General features: G+C 36.0%; 1 protein-coding gene across 5 annotated transcripts in view; it reads left to right on the top strand.

Annotated features, from left to right (window-relative positions):
• Nucleotides 1–14,785, top strand: part of AAK1 (AP2 associated kinase 1) — a 227,973-nt gene that overhangs the window by 125,783 nt on the left and 87,405 nt on the right. For all 5 annotated transcript variants that reach the window (XM_051975435.1, XM_051975436.1, XM_051975433.1 and 2 more), the window contains exon 6: nucleotides 13,979–14,100. In XM_051975435.1, coding sequence (XP_051831395.1) covers nucleotides 13,979–14,100 — 122 coding nt within the window. The remainder of the gene's footprint in view (nucleotides 1–13,978; nucleotides 14,101–14,785) is intronic.

Genomic DNA, 14,785 nt, shown 5'->3' on the forward strand with positions numbered 1-14,785 from the left:
CATGAGTTATTTCTTGTCATTGCCAAGAAAACTCCAGTAGGATCATGGAAAGCCAGCCCCAACTGAAAACAAATTCAACAAACAAAAATATAGCACTTTAAGGTTTACAAAGCACTTTACATATGTTAACTCAATTGATTTTTTCTCAAAATCCCCAAAAGAATTGAACAACAAGAAGAATTTGGATGCATTTAGTGAATAGACTATTTCAGGCATAGAAAACTACAAGAAGAAGGGTACAACTAGGATAGTAGGGTGGAGGGAGGCGCAGAGTATATTGCCCCTTTGTCATCGAGGGAACAGTGGGAGAGGAGTTGTGACAGATAGAATGGGGCCATTCATAGTGAGATTTCACTTCCAGAAAGAAAAGTTGTAGAGGAGCTTGAATGGTAAGCAGAGGAGTCTGAACTTTAGTCTGAGGATGCTACCAAAGCAAGTGCTACCAAAGAGTTCTGAGCGAGTACTGTTGGTGGAATAGAAAGAGCATTAGACTTTGGGCAGAAGCACTGGGTTTGCATCCAGGTATTAAAACTTAATCTCTCCGAGACAATGAGCAAGTCATATTCTAAGCCTTGGTCGCCACCTGTAAAATTGGGATTGATAATATTGGTGTCCCCCTTCTCACAGTATTGGTAGTAAAGCTGAAGTTTGGATTTTTGAGGCATGTGAATTACCTTTTTAAGCTTATAATTATTTGAGGGAGCATAGGCTGAGTTTTAGCCTTGTTTTACCTCTGATTCTACTGCCAAGTTTGGTGCCTAGCACTTAATAAATATTTGTTCATTTGGACTAGATTGGGGAATGACATTTTGGAGACAAGGCACAGGCATTAAAACCCAGAACACCAAACACACCCAGTGTTCAGTGGTAGTCTGGCTGAATGAATTGACTCATCTGCTTCATCTGAAGGGTTGGTGACATGCAGTTCATATTAATATCTTCCCATGTCCCTTCTTCCCTACTCCTGCCCAAGAAAGGAGATTTTCTGTGAGTTCAGATGAGGAAAGCTGCCTTCCCAGGGGGTTGTCTGTCGATAGCACAGGCTTGCTTAATCTGCAGAGAGGGCTTTGAATCCTCATTATTCTCTGCCTGCAGGTTGCAGGAGAGGGAAGATGTGGAATGGGAGAGATAGAAGAAAGATGTACCTCATTTTCCCTTTCCCTAAATTTTAATTTGAGAATAAGTGCTTTTCATCAACAGGACATTGGCCTTCCCTAAGGAGTCATGTATGTTGCAAATTTAGAATCATCATTGTCATCATAATAGCTAATATTTCTATAGCAAAGCTATGCAGAATGCTTTCTTCACCACATCTTTGTGGTGAATACAAACGTGGCAGTATTATTATTTTTTTTATTATCATAGCTTTTTATTTACAAGATTTACAAGATATGCATAGGTAATTTTTCAGCATTGACACTTGCAAATCCTTTTGTTCCAACTTTTTCCCTCCTTCCCCCTATCTCTTCCCCCAGATGGCAGGTTGACCAATACATGTTAAATATGTTAAAGTATAGGTTAAATACAATATATGTATACATGTCCAAACAGTTATTTTGTTGTATAAAAAGAGTCAGACTTTGAAATAGTGTACAATTAGTCTGTGAAAGAAATCAAAAATGCAGGTGGACAAAAATAGAGGGATTGAGAATTCTATGTAGTAGTTCATAGTCATCTTCCAAAGTTCTTTTGCTGGGTATAGTTGGTGCAGTTCGTTACTGCTCTATTGGAACTGATTTGGTTCATCTCATTGTTGAAGAGGGCCATGTCCGTCAGAATTGGTCATCATATAGTATCATTGTTGAAGTATATAATGATCTTCCGGTCTTGCTCATTTCACTCAGCAGCAGTTCATGTAAGTCTCTCCAGGCCTTTCTAAAGTCATCCTGCTGGTCATTTCTTACAGAACAATAATATTCCATAATATTCATATACCACAATTTAGTCAGCCATTCTCCAACTGATGGGCATCCACTCAGTTTCCAGTTTCTGGCCACTATTATGATCCTCATTTTACAGGTGAGAAAGTTGAGGCACAGGTGATTACTTGAGTTCATAAAATACATTCAGATGTAACTCAGACCACTCCCTCACCCCCCACCACTTCTGATACAAGACATTTTTTAAAACATCACTTGATCCAAAAATTCCCTTCAGCCCTTGAATTTTTTTTACAGATGAGAAAAGTGGGACTCATAGAGGTGAAATATTTTTCTTGAGGTTATACAGCTATTCCTAGCCAAAGCTGATACTCAAACTCAGGGTTGTTGATTTCCTAATCCAATGACAAATTTCCTTACTTCTTATTACCATAGTATTTGTAAGATCTTACTCATTTCCACATTGAGCTATTGCAAAGTTTTGAACTTTCCATATAATTGAAACTTATACCTTTAAACAACAAAAATTTTGCATTAAGACATTACTAGAGATTGTTTTGTTGATGAATTAGAGAACTTATAAATGTTTACTATTATACTGAATTGTAATCTGCTGATACCCTAGGGAATATTGAAATATAAATAAATAATCACTGAATAACCCAGTACTTATCTGCTTTTTTATTAGTTTTCATGTTAAAAAGTCAGCTTTCATTTCTTTCTGTTCTCAATGTGGCTAGCTTAAGCATTTTCCTTCCTCACCATCTCATTTCTTAGAACAACAGATGGAATTTTAGAGTTGAAAAGGTCATATAGGTCAGGACTTTTTAAACTTTCTCTTCTTAAACTTTTTCCACTCACAATTCCTTTTAGCCCAAGAAATTTTTGTATGGCCCCACATATATAAGTATGTTAAATAGGTAACTAAACCAACATTTACTGTGAATCATAAATAAATTTAAAACTATTCTTTGGTATGTATATGTAATTTTACCATTTATTAAAAATGAGAGCAAATTTGTATACTACTGAGATGGATGTAGTTGCTCATTTTTATATAAATAATTAAAAGTTGATGGAATATTTGATACTTTAGGACATAGAACATCTGCAACATTTTTCAGAGTTGATCAATATTTTATGTTTCAGGACCCTCACATTCAGGTATGCCATCTCATGGATTCACAATTCACAGTTTATTTGTTTTTTGTTTGTTTTTAAATTTTTGTTTTCAATCTGTTCCACTGATCAACCACTTTTCTTAGCCAGTGTCACATGGTTTTATTGATTGCTGCTTTTTTTCCCTTCTAATTTCAGGTGTAGTACTGCTGGGCCACTGTCCTTTGTATTTTTTTTTCCCATTAATTTCCTTTGATACTCTTGGCCTTTTGTTCTTCTAGATGAATTTTGTTATTGTTTTTTCTAACTCTATTTTATAATTGTTTGGTAGTTTGATATGGTACTGAATGAGTAGAATAATTTAGATAGAATTGTCATTTTTACAATATTAGCTCAGCCTACCCTGGAACAATTGATGTTTTCCCAATTGTTTAGATCTGACTTTATTTGCATGAAAAGTGTTTTGTGATTGTGTTCACCTAGTTCTTGAGTTTGTCTTGGTAGGTAGACATCCAAATATTTTATTTTGACTGAGCTAATTTAAATGGATTTCTCTAGCTTTTGCTTTATTAATGGCATTTATTTAGGTTTATCTTATATCCTACAACTTTGCCAAAGCTGTTAATTGTTTCAGGTAGATTTTGGGTGATTCTCTAGGATTCTCTAAGTTTATCATCCTATCATTTGCATAGTTTGATAGTTTGTAATAGATAGTGATAGTTTGATCTCATTGCCTAACCTAAATCCTTTTAATTTATTTTTCTTTTCTTATTGCTAAAGCCACCATTTCTAGTACAATATTGAATAATATTGGTGATAATGTGAATTCTGATTTCACCTTTGATTTTATTGGGAACACGTCTAGCTTCCTCCCCTTAAAAATAATGCTTACTGATAGATGCTGCTTATCATTTTAAGAAAAACTTCCTTTATCCCTATGCTCTCTAGTGTTTTAATAGAAAAGGGTGCTGTATTTTATCAAAAGCTTTTTTTTGGTTCTATTAAGATTATCATATATTTTCTGTTAGTTGTGTAATTGATATGTTCAATTATGATAATAGTCTTCCTGATATTGAACCAGCCCTGAATTCTTGGTATAAATCCCACTTAGTCATAGTGTATTTTCTTCCTGATAAGTTGTGATCTCTTTGCTAATATTTTGTTTAAAAATTTTGCATCAGTATTCATTAGGGAGATTGGTCTTAATTTTCTTTCTCTGTTTTGGCTCTTTCTGGTTTATGTATCAGGATTATATTTGTGTTATAGAAGGAATTTGGCAGGACTCCTTTACCGATTTTTTCAAATAGTTTTCATAGTATTAGAATTAATTGCTCTTCAAATGTTTGATAGAATTCACTCGCAAATCGATCTGCTCCTAGAGATTTTTACTTAGGGAGTTCATTGATGGTTTGTTGAATTTCTTTTTCTAAAATGGGGTTATTTAAAGAATTCATTTCCCTTTCTGTTAATCTGAGTAATTTATATTTTTGTAAATATTCATCCAATTCAACTAGATTGTCAGATTTATTGGCATACAGTTGTGTTTATGAAGGAATTATAAATGAAGATAATACCTCCTGGGATTCAGACAATAAAATGAGATCATTGCAATGTGCATTGTAAATCTTAAAGTACTATATAAATGCAGCGAATTAATTTTAATTTGTGTTATTCTTTTGTGGGGATTAGCCACTCTCAGGTGAAAAGATGGGATAAAGATATTCTTTGACAAAGAATGAAAATTACACACGGTGGACCATAATTCTGTAGTTAGCATTTTTCCTGTTCATTGGATTGCAGCAGGGCCTTGTCTTATTTGTCATCTCTTTCTCCTCAGAATGTAGCCATTCTTGCATACTCTATCATAGAAGGGAGTTCTTGGGCTCTGGAAGGTAATGTCAGCTGAGGACAAGCTCTAGCAGATCCTGCTAATCCAAAAAGGCCTTTCCCTAGAGGGGAGAAATTAATTTGTGTGTTGTAATAGGGTTAAGGAAGCCCATTATATTTACTTTTTTTTTTTGAGAGTCTTTAAAACATGTATTTTATCTGATCTATCCACGATTAATAACTTTTTAGTGTCAGAGCTACCTAAATTCTCTTACTTTAGTACATAGGGGAAGATTAGCAAGGGAAAGGCTTCTATGATTTTTAACAAAAATCACAAGATGGGTTGGGGGAGATAATGGTAGTCACCTTCAGAGCTGACAGATTGGGAAAGTGATAATGTCAACTACCATAAAATTCCAACTAAATTGAGGGTTTTAAGCTGGAATAGCAATTGTAGCATCTCTTGAGTTAGTATCCATACCCAAAGTATCCATACATCTAAGTTTTGCTCCAGAGAGATCCTAATTAAGTTCAAAATCTCTGATTTCTTTTTGAAACTCCTCATTCCCCTCATCTAATCAGTATTTAATTCTTTCAACTCTTCATTCTGTCCCCAGTAATCAATATCTTTTTAATTTTTATATTATTATTTTGCATCTAGGATCTTTTTGATGTGGGAACTCCCTCTATTGATACAAATTGCAGCTTATCTTTACCTTCTAGCTCTGTGTGGCTTGTCAACGTCTTTCCCTAAAAGCACCATAGTTAATCTATCCAAAACAATAGGGGCTGTCCTTTAGCCTTTAACATTGTGGGGTACTAGAACAGCAGAAGAACTGTTCATCTATTATCTCCTGGTCCTGTTATTTGACAAGCCCACATCCTTTTCCAGTCATACATTTTCTGTTTGATTCCTTTTGTTTGTTCATTTGTTTCACTTCTTTTGGGCAAGTAATCATTGGCAATATGCTTTAGCCTATATTTATGCCCATGATGTATCTTTGAATCAACCATAATTTTTATTTTTGGGAGAGACAATGTTCAATGTATGAGTCATAGTTATGGAGGATTGCTAGAAGAATATTAATATCAAAAAGATGGATTTTTGTTTGAAGGTAGAGTTTCAGTTTGTTGAATAATTTTGAGTTCTATCTAATTTTCAGAATGCAACATAACCCTCTCTACTCTCATTTTGTTTTGAGCCCAACTCATTATCCATGGGCAGCTCTACTCTTAGATATAAACAGTGATGGATTAATTCAGTCATTTACCCATTACAGAATGGTAACAACTATTTCTGTGCAATAGATACAAAGTATGCATACAGGAAATTTCTCCAGTTTGCATCCCACTGGCAGCACCTAACCCCAGTGTCATTTCAATGCTGTAATGAGGCATGGGGAGGAGGACATTAATAAAGGCTGGTGCTCATTAACTTCCTGAAAATATGCAGATGATCTCTGAAAATAGAGCACCTACTTGGCAAGACCATACCTGAAAGCCTCAGGGCTGGATCTCTGAGATGCATGAGACAAAGGTAATAAGGAAGGAATTAGGATACACTTTATCCTGGAATTACCATGGACAAATACTTTCAATAGAAAATATTTATTTAGGCAGCTGTTGTGTGTTCAGCAGTATTTAAGGCAGTATGTGATTAATTACCAAATGAATTCTACAGGAGTTCATAGCTGGAGAGGGAAAATCATCATCAGGGAAGCTTTCACAAAGAAGATGGACCTTAAGAAATGTTTGGGATCTAGACAGAGGAGGATCAGGAAAAAAGGAAAGAACGTTTTATAACAATCACTCAAACATTTATTATACTGGGCAATTGTGACAAGAACAAGCTTCAGAGAGAATAAACTAAGAAGTGTTAAAAGGATCCCGAGGAAACAAATTGGCTGGTCTTTGACCTCTTGGTTCTTTAGTTTTTCAGTGACTAAATTAATATTTCCAGTCCTAAACTACTGCCATTCATTTATTGCTACCAGTTATTTCTATTGAGTCCCTAACTAGCAGTAAGATTTTGGACTCTTGAGGAAGTCCTGTTCTACCTCTCAACTCTGACCTATTCCATCTTCATCAAAGTATTGATGTAATCATATTGTGACTTCTTTGGATCCAAGAGGTGAATTAGCTCTAAATAACAATTTAGGCTACTTAAAATTGTTTCATTTGATTATATGGATGGCTTGTTATGTAAGGACTCTCTGCCTTTGGCCTTGTTCTGTTTCACATTGGTCTCACCATCTTGGATAGAAATATAGATGGCAACCATATTACATTTGAAGATTATATGAAAAAGACAGGAAAGTTTTAGTGGACTGTGACCTCATTATGAGTCAGTCGTTTGATGTGACAACTAGAAAAGCTAATGAGAATTTGGTTTCAGAGAGAAAGAGGTCCCAGGACTGTGGGGTGGGGATGGTACAAATCCTGCTTTACCATATATGGAGTATTATATTTATCTGGATACCACATTTTAGGAAGGATATTGGTAACCCAGGGAAGGCAACCAGAATGTTAGAAAACTGAGAAAATGCCATAAGAATACTGGTTGAAAGAAATGAGAATATTTTGTTTAGAGAACAGGAAACTAAGAGAATCATCATTGCTGTCTTCAAATTAAGTATGGCCACATGGAAAAGGGATTCAAATTTTTCTATTTGTCCCCAAAAGGAAAAAAAAAAAACTAGAAGTAATAGATAGCAGTTTCTGAGCAATAAACAAATTTAGGCTTAATGTAACCATTAGAACTATCTAAAAGTAAACTAAGTGGCCTAGGGTAATGTGTTTTCCTTTCATGCAAATCAAGAAAGAATTCCTCTTTGAGAATGGATTAGATGAGATAGGTTCTGAGTTCCCTTTTAACTCTGGGCTTCTGTGTGATTGATGCTGAATAAGGTTGGAAAGGTTGGATAGCCAACCTAATAAGTTAGAGATTCCAGATTCAAAAAGTTCTCAGCAGAATTATGAAATTATGGGCAGAATAGACATACCTTTAAGTCGTTAAATACAGAGCAGAAGGGTGGACTAAATCAAAGCAATCTAAACCAGTTAAGTGGGCCACTGGGGTATGTCAAGCCAAAAAGCTCTTATGATGTAAAGCAACATTAATTAGAGAGATAGTATCCAAAATAAGGAAGAAATAATAATCTTTCTTCTGTACTTTATCTTTTATTTCATCATATAGGGTGGATTGTGCTCTATTTTCAATATTCTTTGTTTTAAGAAAGAACATCAACATGCTAATAAGTGTGTCTATAGGAGAGTGCCCAGGCTGGAAAGGGATCTTAAAAATCATGTCTTATGAGAAAACAGTTGAAAGAAATGGGGAGATATTTAGCCTAGGATGGGAATAGATATATGGAGTTATATAATAACAGTTTAAAGAAGTATTAAGCTTTTCACCAAACTGTGGCTAGCAAAATTGTCCATTGGACCTGGTGATTAAAATGAAATTGGGGAAAATTTTGATAAAAATACAGTACAACATAGATAATGCTAATTTGTGGTTTTCTGAGTCAATATGTGGTCTAGTTTGTGTTTGCATTTGACATCTCTGTTCTAGAACATTTGGAATACTGTCTTGAAGTACAGGGATTAGACTTGTTTTGTATGATCTAGGAGGTAGAAGTTTTCCAGCATATAGACAAAATAGGAAACCATTTGTTGCTGTTCTATCATTTCAACAATTTCTGACTCTTTGTAACTCCTTTTGGGATTTTCTTGGCAAAGATATTAGTTTGCCATTTTCTTCTTTAGTTCATTTTATAGATGAGGAAACTTGAGGCAAAACTAAGCAACTTGTCTGGGTCACACAGCTAGTAAATATCTGAGACTAGATTTGAACTCCTGAAGATGATCCTTCCTGACTTCAGGCCTGACACTCTATTCACTGTACCACTTAGCTGCGTATTTTAGCTTAATGTAAGTACCTTACCTGGCCCGAAATAGCTCAATACACAGTTAGTAAGCATCTTCTTTGTCCAAGATTCTGTGTATATAAGGACAAAAACAAACTAGTATCCACTCTCAAGCAACTTATATTCTAACGGAAAAATACAACTTGTACACAAATAAATTTATTATAAGGAAAATGGAAGCAGGAGGCAGTATTAATTCCTGAGAATGGTCTACATCAGGGAACAGCAAACTATAGGCCAAATCTACCCAGCCATTTGTTTTTGTTTGGTTCTGATCTAAAAATAGTTTTATATTTTAAAATAAAGGCCAAAGAAAAATAGGTAGTTGACAGAGAGCCAGATTAGACTCACAAGTGACTCTGGACTATACAAAGTGTTAACTAGACATTATTTTAGGGAAGAGACATCACTAATTTCCAGTTGGTGTTGAGGAGAACAAATGTGACTTTTGATTCACCCACCACAATAACTATTCTAAGTACTTCATTAATATTTTTGTTAGTCCACTTGGTTTCAGTGGGATGGCAGTTCTCCCCACTGACACAGAATGCAGTCTCTTTGTCTTAATATGTGACCTTTCTCGGTTCTTGTAACTAAAAATTCATTATCTTGAGGTCAACTTGCATGGAGTTTTCATGCACTTAGACTGATCTTCATATAGATTTAATACCTGTTCTCAGAGTCTATATGACTTGGAAGAACCTGCTGAGACCTTTACTCCTGCTGGTAAAGTCTTGGAGAACATAGGGTCATTCCTGTGCTCTTCTTTCTTTAAGAAAAAAATTATTCTCTTGCGAACTACTAGGGTTTTTAGGAGAGACATTTGAATAGTGGAAGGAGCATTGAACTGGAATTCTAGGAACCTGGAAGCTACTTATAACTCCTCTGTAAGCTACCTGGATGCACTTTATTAAATCCCTTGCTGTCTCTGTGCCTATAAAATGGGCATAAACCTTCTTCTTCTCAATCTACCTCACAGGTTGATATGAGAGATTAAGAGGATGAATATGAAAGCATACTGGGGAAAAGTATGAGGAGCTCTCCAAATGTCAGATTGCAGTATTACTTTGTTGTCCACACGCCTGGATCTGCACCAAAAGTATCTTTCCTCTTAAAGGGCCCCCATCAGTGCTTCTTTGAAGTGGTGAGAGGTTGACTGAGTTTCATTTGTTCTCAGCTCTGATCCTGAGTTGACCTTCATTCTGGCTATTGCTTCTGCATCTGTCTCAGAGGCCCCAGTCAGCAAAAATCTTATTCCCTGATAAAAGGTCTGAGCCAAGCAAAGACATCTCAAAAGTCCCTGCTTGCAGTGTTTGATTGTGTTTGATTGGACTGCCAAGGCAGGGGAAATGCTTCTCTTGGGAAAGCAGTTAAAGATCTTTCCATTTATTGGTTTGCTAACTGATGGTTTACAGTGACTCAGGAGTAAATGTTATTATGCAAACTTTCAAGGTCATGGTCCTCAACCAAGATATGCTGATGTACCAACAGATCTGCCAGTGAGGCAGCATGCCAGGGTGGATTTGGTGATGTAGGATCAGAGAATTAGAAAGGACCTTTACCTTATCCATGGCAGAAGAGGCAAAGCCAGCATTCGAACTCAGGTCTCTTCACTTCAACTCCAGAGCTTTTTACCACTCTGAAATGATCTTCATTTCTGACTTCATTTTCCTCAACTTGATGAGATTATATTCAGGGAACCAAAATGATGAGATTAGGGTTCCTGGTGGTCAGAAAGTTAAATGATGAGGTTAGTGGCAGGTTCAGGGTTCAGGGAACCAAAGGAAAAGATTTTGGCTCCCCTAGATCCCATTTGGATTTAGCACAAGATTGGGAGTTGTGGGAACCCCTTTTGGTGATACAGAGGTTCTTTGTAAAGGAATTTATGCATCCGGAAAGCTAGACTGATAGAAAAGATTTATTATTGGCATTGGGAAGTCAGCCTATGCTATGCATGAATTGAAAGACTGATTTCCTTGATGGCAAGCTCCTGACAGAGAAGTGAAGTTTAGCAGAGAAATCCTGACAGAGAGGTATAAAGTTTTGTTAAGGAAATAGGTGAGGGAAATAAAGAGAGGGTAACGCTGAAAGAGAATATCATTTCAGCAGGCAGAGTTTGCTGCTATGCCAGGGATGGCATATTAAGTCCTCTGCAAGGAGCCCCCAGTTGGCTCTTTTTATCTATAAGCTGGGGGCAGTTCTTGATGGGGCTGGGTATAGCTTGAGCTGAATTGAATAGGTATCTCTTCAATTCAATAGAGTTGGAATCTCTAGCTCTGGACTCAACTAGCCCCACCTAGGTAACAGAATGAAGCTGTTTGTCCTGAGGCCAGAGGCCAGAATTCAAGGAGACTTTCTCCTTCAAAGAGCTTCTCCAGTGCTTTACCTCATGGATCACCCCCTAAGTCAGAGAGGGACAAAGAGAAAGAGTTTGGGGGCTCCCCTTCTCAATCTGAGATCTAAGGTTCCTTGTGTCTGGTCCTTTAGTAGATCTTTAAGCTGATGGCCCTTAGGAGATTGCCGATGGAATAGGAGCTAGGAAACTTTAGGTTGGAATTCAAGTTGTGAAACCAACTATCTTCATTATCTTGGACAAGTTGCTTTCCTCAGAAGAAATGTAGCAATAGGTTGCTTTCCTGTTGGACTTTATAAAGAAATTGCTTTCCAGTCAGTAATCCTGGGTTATTTTTCCCATTTTATAGATAGTCTTTACGGTCCCTTCTAGTTCTAGCACTGTATTAGTGCTGTTCCTCCTACTCCATTTGGAAAGTTGAGTGCAAGTAATAGTATTGGACCTCCTCTTCCTACTTGCTTTGGGAACTTCATCATCTATATTTCCTAATCCAACACCAGTAATTTCTAAAAAAAACTATGAAGAAATGAAAATCAGCCGCATCCCATCTCCCTCTTCAAAGATCCATAGAAATGAAAAACCGTACCTAAGAAATTGTAATCTAAACTTGCTGTTCTCTCTCTGTGACTCCATTAAATTTTTTCTTTCCATTATCTTTATTTAATAAAATAACAGGAAAGAAATAGAATGAATGATTTTAAAAATCAGGAGCTTTTCACAAATAGATCACATAGACCTTTTTTTTTTTTCGGGGGGTGGGGAGGGAGGCAGAATTAAATGATTTGTCCAGGGTCACATAGCTAGTTAATATCTGAAGCTGGATTTGAACTCAGGTCTTCTGATTCTTGGCTTGGTGCTTATCCATATAACACCTACACATAGACTATTTTAGTATATTTTTGATATATTATCATAGTATTTAGGTCTAGAAGAGAACTTTGGATACTCTCTGAGGAAATCCTGTTCCAGACTGCTACTGCTTAAGGTCATATAATAATAGACTCCACATCCAGTTTTCTGTTTATACTGTGATTTTTCTGTGTGTATGTTTTTTTGAAACAAAGAGGGAAGCATTTAAAAGCCAAGGTAAAGAAATGGATTTGCCAAGAAGCTCTTAAAATCTATAGAATGGCTTTAATTCAACAAACTTAAATTAGTCATTTTCTTTGCTCAAGGCTTTATATATCAGGACAAAAGCCAACTCATTCTTGCCCTCAGGAACTTACTTGCAGTGATATACTGTGTACATGGATAAAGATATAGAATATACAGAGAATAATTTTAAGAGGAATAAATGAAAATATTTAATTAATTTAGTTCTTACTATGTGCCAAGCACTTTGCTAATGCACTGGGGATGCCAGTACAAAAGCAAAGCCACCCTTTCTTGCAGAGAATTTATATTCTAATGAGAAAGACAATAAATATAAGAGAATAGTGGCCAGGGGTGGGTGAAGTCTCAGGAATGTTGAGTGAAACCTTTGAAATGCCTTTTCCAGTTAGTTGTTGTTCATTCTTGAAAAGGATCAATGACATCACAAAGTAGTATTGATTTGACCATATCCCCTTTAGCAAGGCTGAGAAGCAGGGAGGTGGAGAATTGTATGACTTAAAGTGTTGTCTGAAATAGGACAAATATAATGGAATATGTGTTTTAACCATTGATTGGCCAGTCAGAACAGTTCAGCCCTAGGTCTGGTGTTCGAAAATTGAGTAGATTAAGTATCCCAGAATACGGGTATGTGGAGAGCTTTATAATAAGGAAGATGGCAAAAGGATGGTTGAGATAGACACCTGGAAACATGGTCTGAGGTCTACCCTATGGTGAGCTTCATAAGTTTGTGTTCCCTGATTCGCCAATAAGGAAGAAATCTGCAATAACTGGGGATGAGGGGAAAGAAGTGAAATTATAAAAGGCTCTTGAGCTAAATTTTGAAGGAAGTTAAGCATTCTAAGAATCATAGATGAAAAGGGAGTACATTTCTAATATAGAAAATAGCCTGTACACAGAGGCAACTTTTGTAAATATGGCTTTTAGTAATAGGATTATCTTTAAAATGATCTTCTACATGAAAATGTCATTGTGCATTCTCCTCCCTTTTTATTTTCCCTTAAGTTTATATTATCAGTCTCCCCAGTTCATCTTCTGAGGACACCACTGAGAGTCTTGGTTGGGGACAGACCTTCCCTTTATACATGCTGAAATGGAATATCAGAAAGAAATGCTTTCATTTTTTCCTCTTCCTGGATTGGGTCTTCATTTCATTTTGTTTCATTTTTTTTATTTATTTGAAATTTTCCCCCAGTTATATTCAAAACAATTTTTTTTTACATTTGCTTTAAAAAATTTTGAGTTCTACATTCTCTCCCTTATTCCCAGCCCCAATTAAGAAACCACCACTTGTGATGTTATATGCAAAACATTTCCATAAAAGTCAAATTATGGAAAAAAATAAATCTCCCATCCTAATGAAAATAAAAACCCTCAAGAAAAGTTAAATTAAAAAAAAAGAGAAAGATAGAGAAAAAGAGAATGCTTCAGTCTGTATTCAGACACAGGCAATTCCTTTTCTGTTATGGAGAAGATTTTTCATCATAAGTCCTTCAGAATAGGCGTGGATGATTGTTCTGCTGAGAATAGCAAAGTCATTCACAGCTGGTCACTGCAGAACATTGCTATTACTTTGTATACAGAACATTTCACTTTGCTTGAATTCATGGAGAACTTTCCAGGTTTGTTTGTTTGTTTTTTTCCCTGAGAGCATCCTGCTCTTCAAAGAAATGCTTTCATTGATGTTGCTGTAAAACCAAACTTATTTTCTTCATGTAAATAACCTGTTGTGACTGGGGATTGGGGGGGATGTTTTTCAGGTGGAAAACATCCTGCTGCATGACCGAGGTCATTATGTCCTGTGTGATTTTGGCAGTGCCACCAACAGATTCCAGAACCCACAAGCTGAGGGAGTCAATGCAGTAGAGGATGAGATTAAGAAGTAAGCTTCCTCCTTCCTTGGGGCTTGGCTCTGCTCTCAGATCTGACTTCTCTTTGAACATAGGGAGGGGGGACTGGGTTGGGAAGAAAATGGTTTGGAATGGAAGTATTTCAAAGAATCACTTTAATATGAATTGGTTGAATCTTTAATCCTGTAGCTATAAGGGTCACCTGCCAGAAATTGCAGACATTTTCTAAAAAATTAATAGGCTGTACTAAAAGACATTGGATTTGAAGCTGAAGATCTAGGTTTCAGTCCAGAGAGAAAAATAAAGAGGAATAGATCAATTTCAAAGGAAGAGACAATTTTAAGAATTATAGATATTCTAAGCCCTTACTTAGAGTAAATGGAAATACAGAGAAGATTGACTTCTTTTTTTAGGGTCCTCTATTTGGAGTCAGAGGACTTAGGTTCTAATCTAATCTACGTGAGTTTAGCAAAATTATTTTCCTGCACTGGTTCTCAGTTTTTTTATCTTAAATTGAGGGATTAGACTATATCTATATCTATATTTATATCTATCTATCTATCTATCTATCTATCTATCTATCTATATTTCAGTTGTGAATTTTGTAGTCTGGTTTATCAATTCCCCATTATTTAGTGGAGAAATCCAGACTGACTTTTCTTTTTTTTAGATATTTAAAAATACTTTTCTTTTGATTAAAGCCTAATAGTACAAATA

This window comes from Antechinus flavipes, chromosome 2 (assembly GCF_016432865.1).
Source record: "Antechinus flavipes isolate AdamAnt ecotype Samford, QLD, Australia chromosome 2, AdamAnt_v2, whole genome shotgun sequence".
In the NCBI taxonomy this organism is placed as follows: Eukaryota; Metazoa; Chordata; class Mammalia; order Dasyuromorphia; family Dasyuridae; genus Antechinus; species Antechinus flavipes.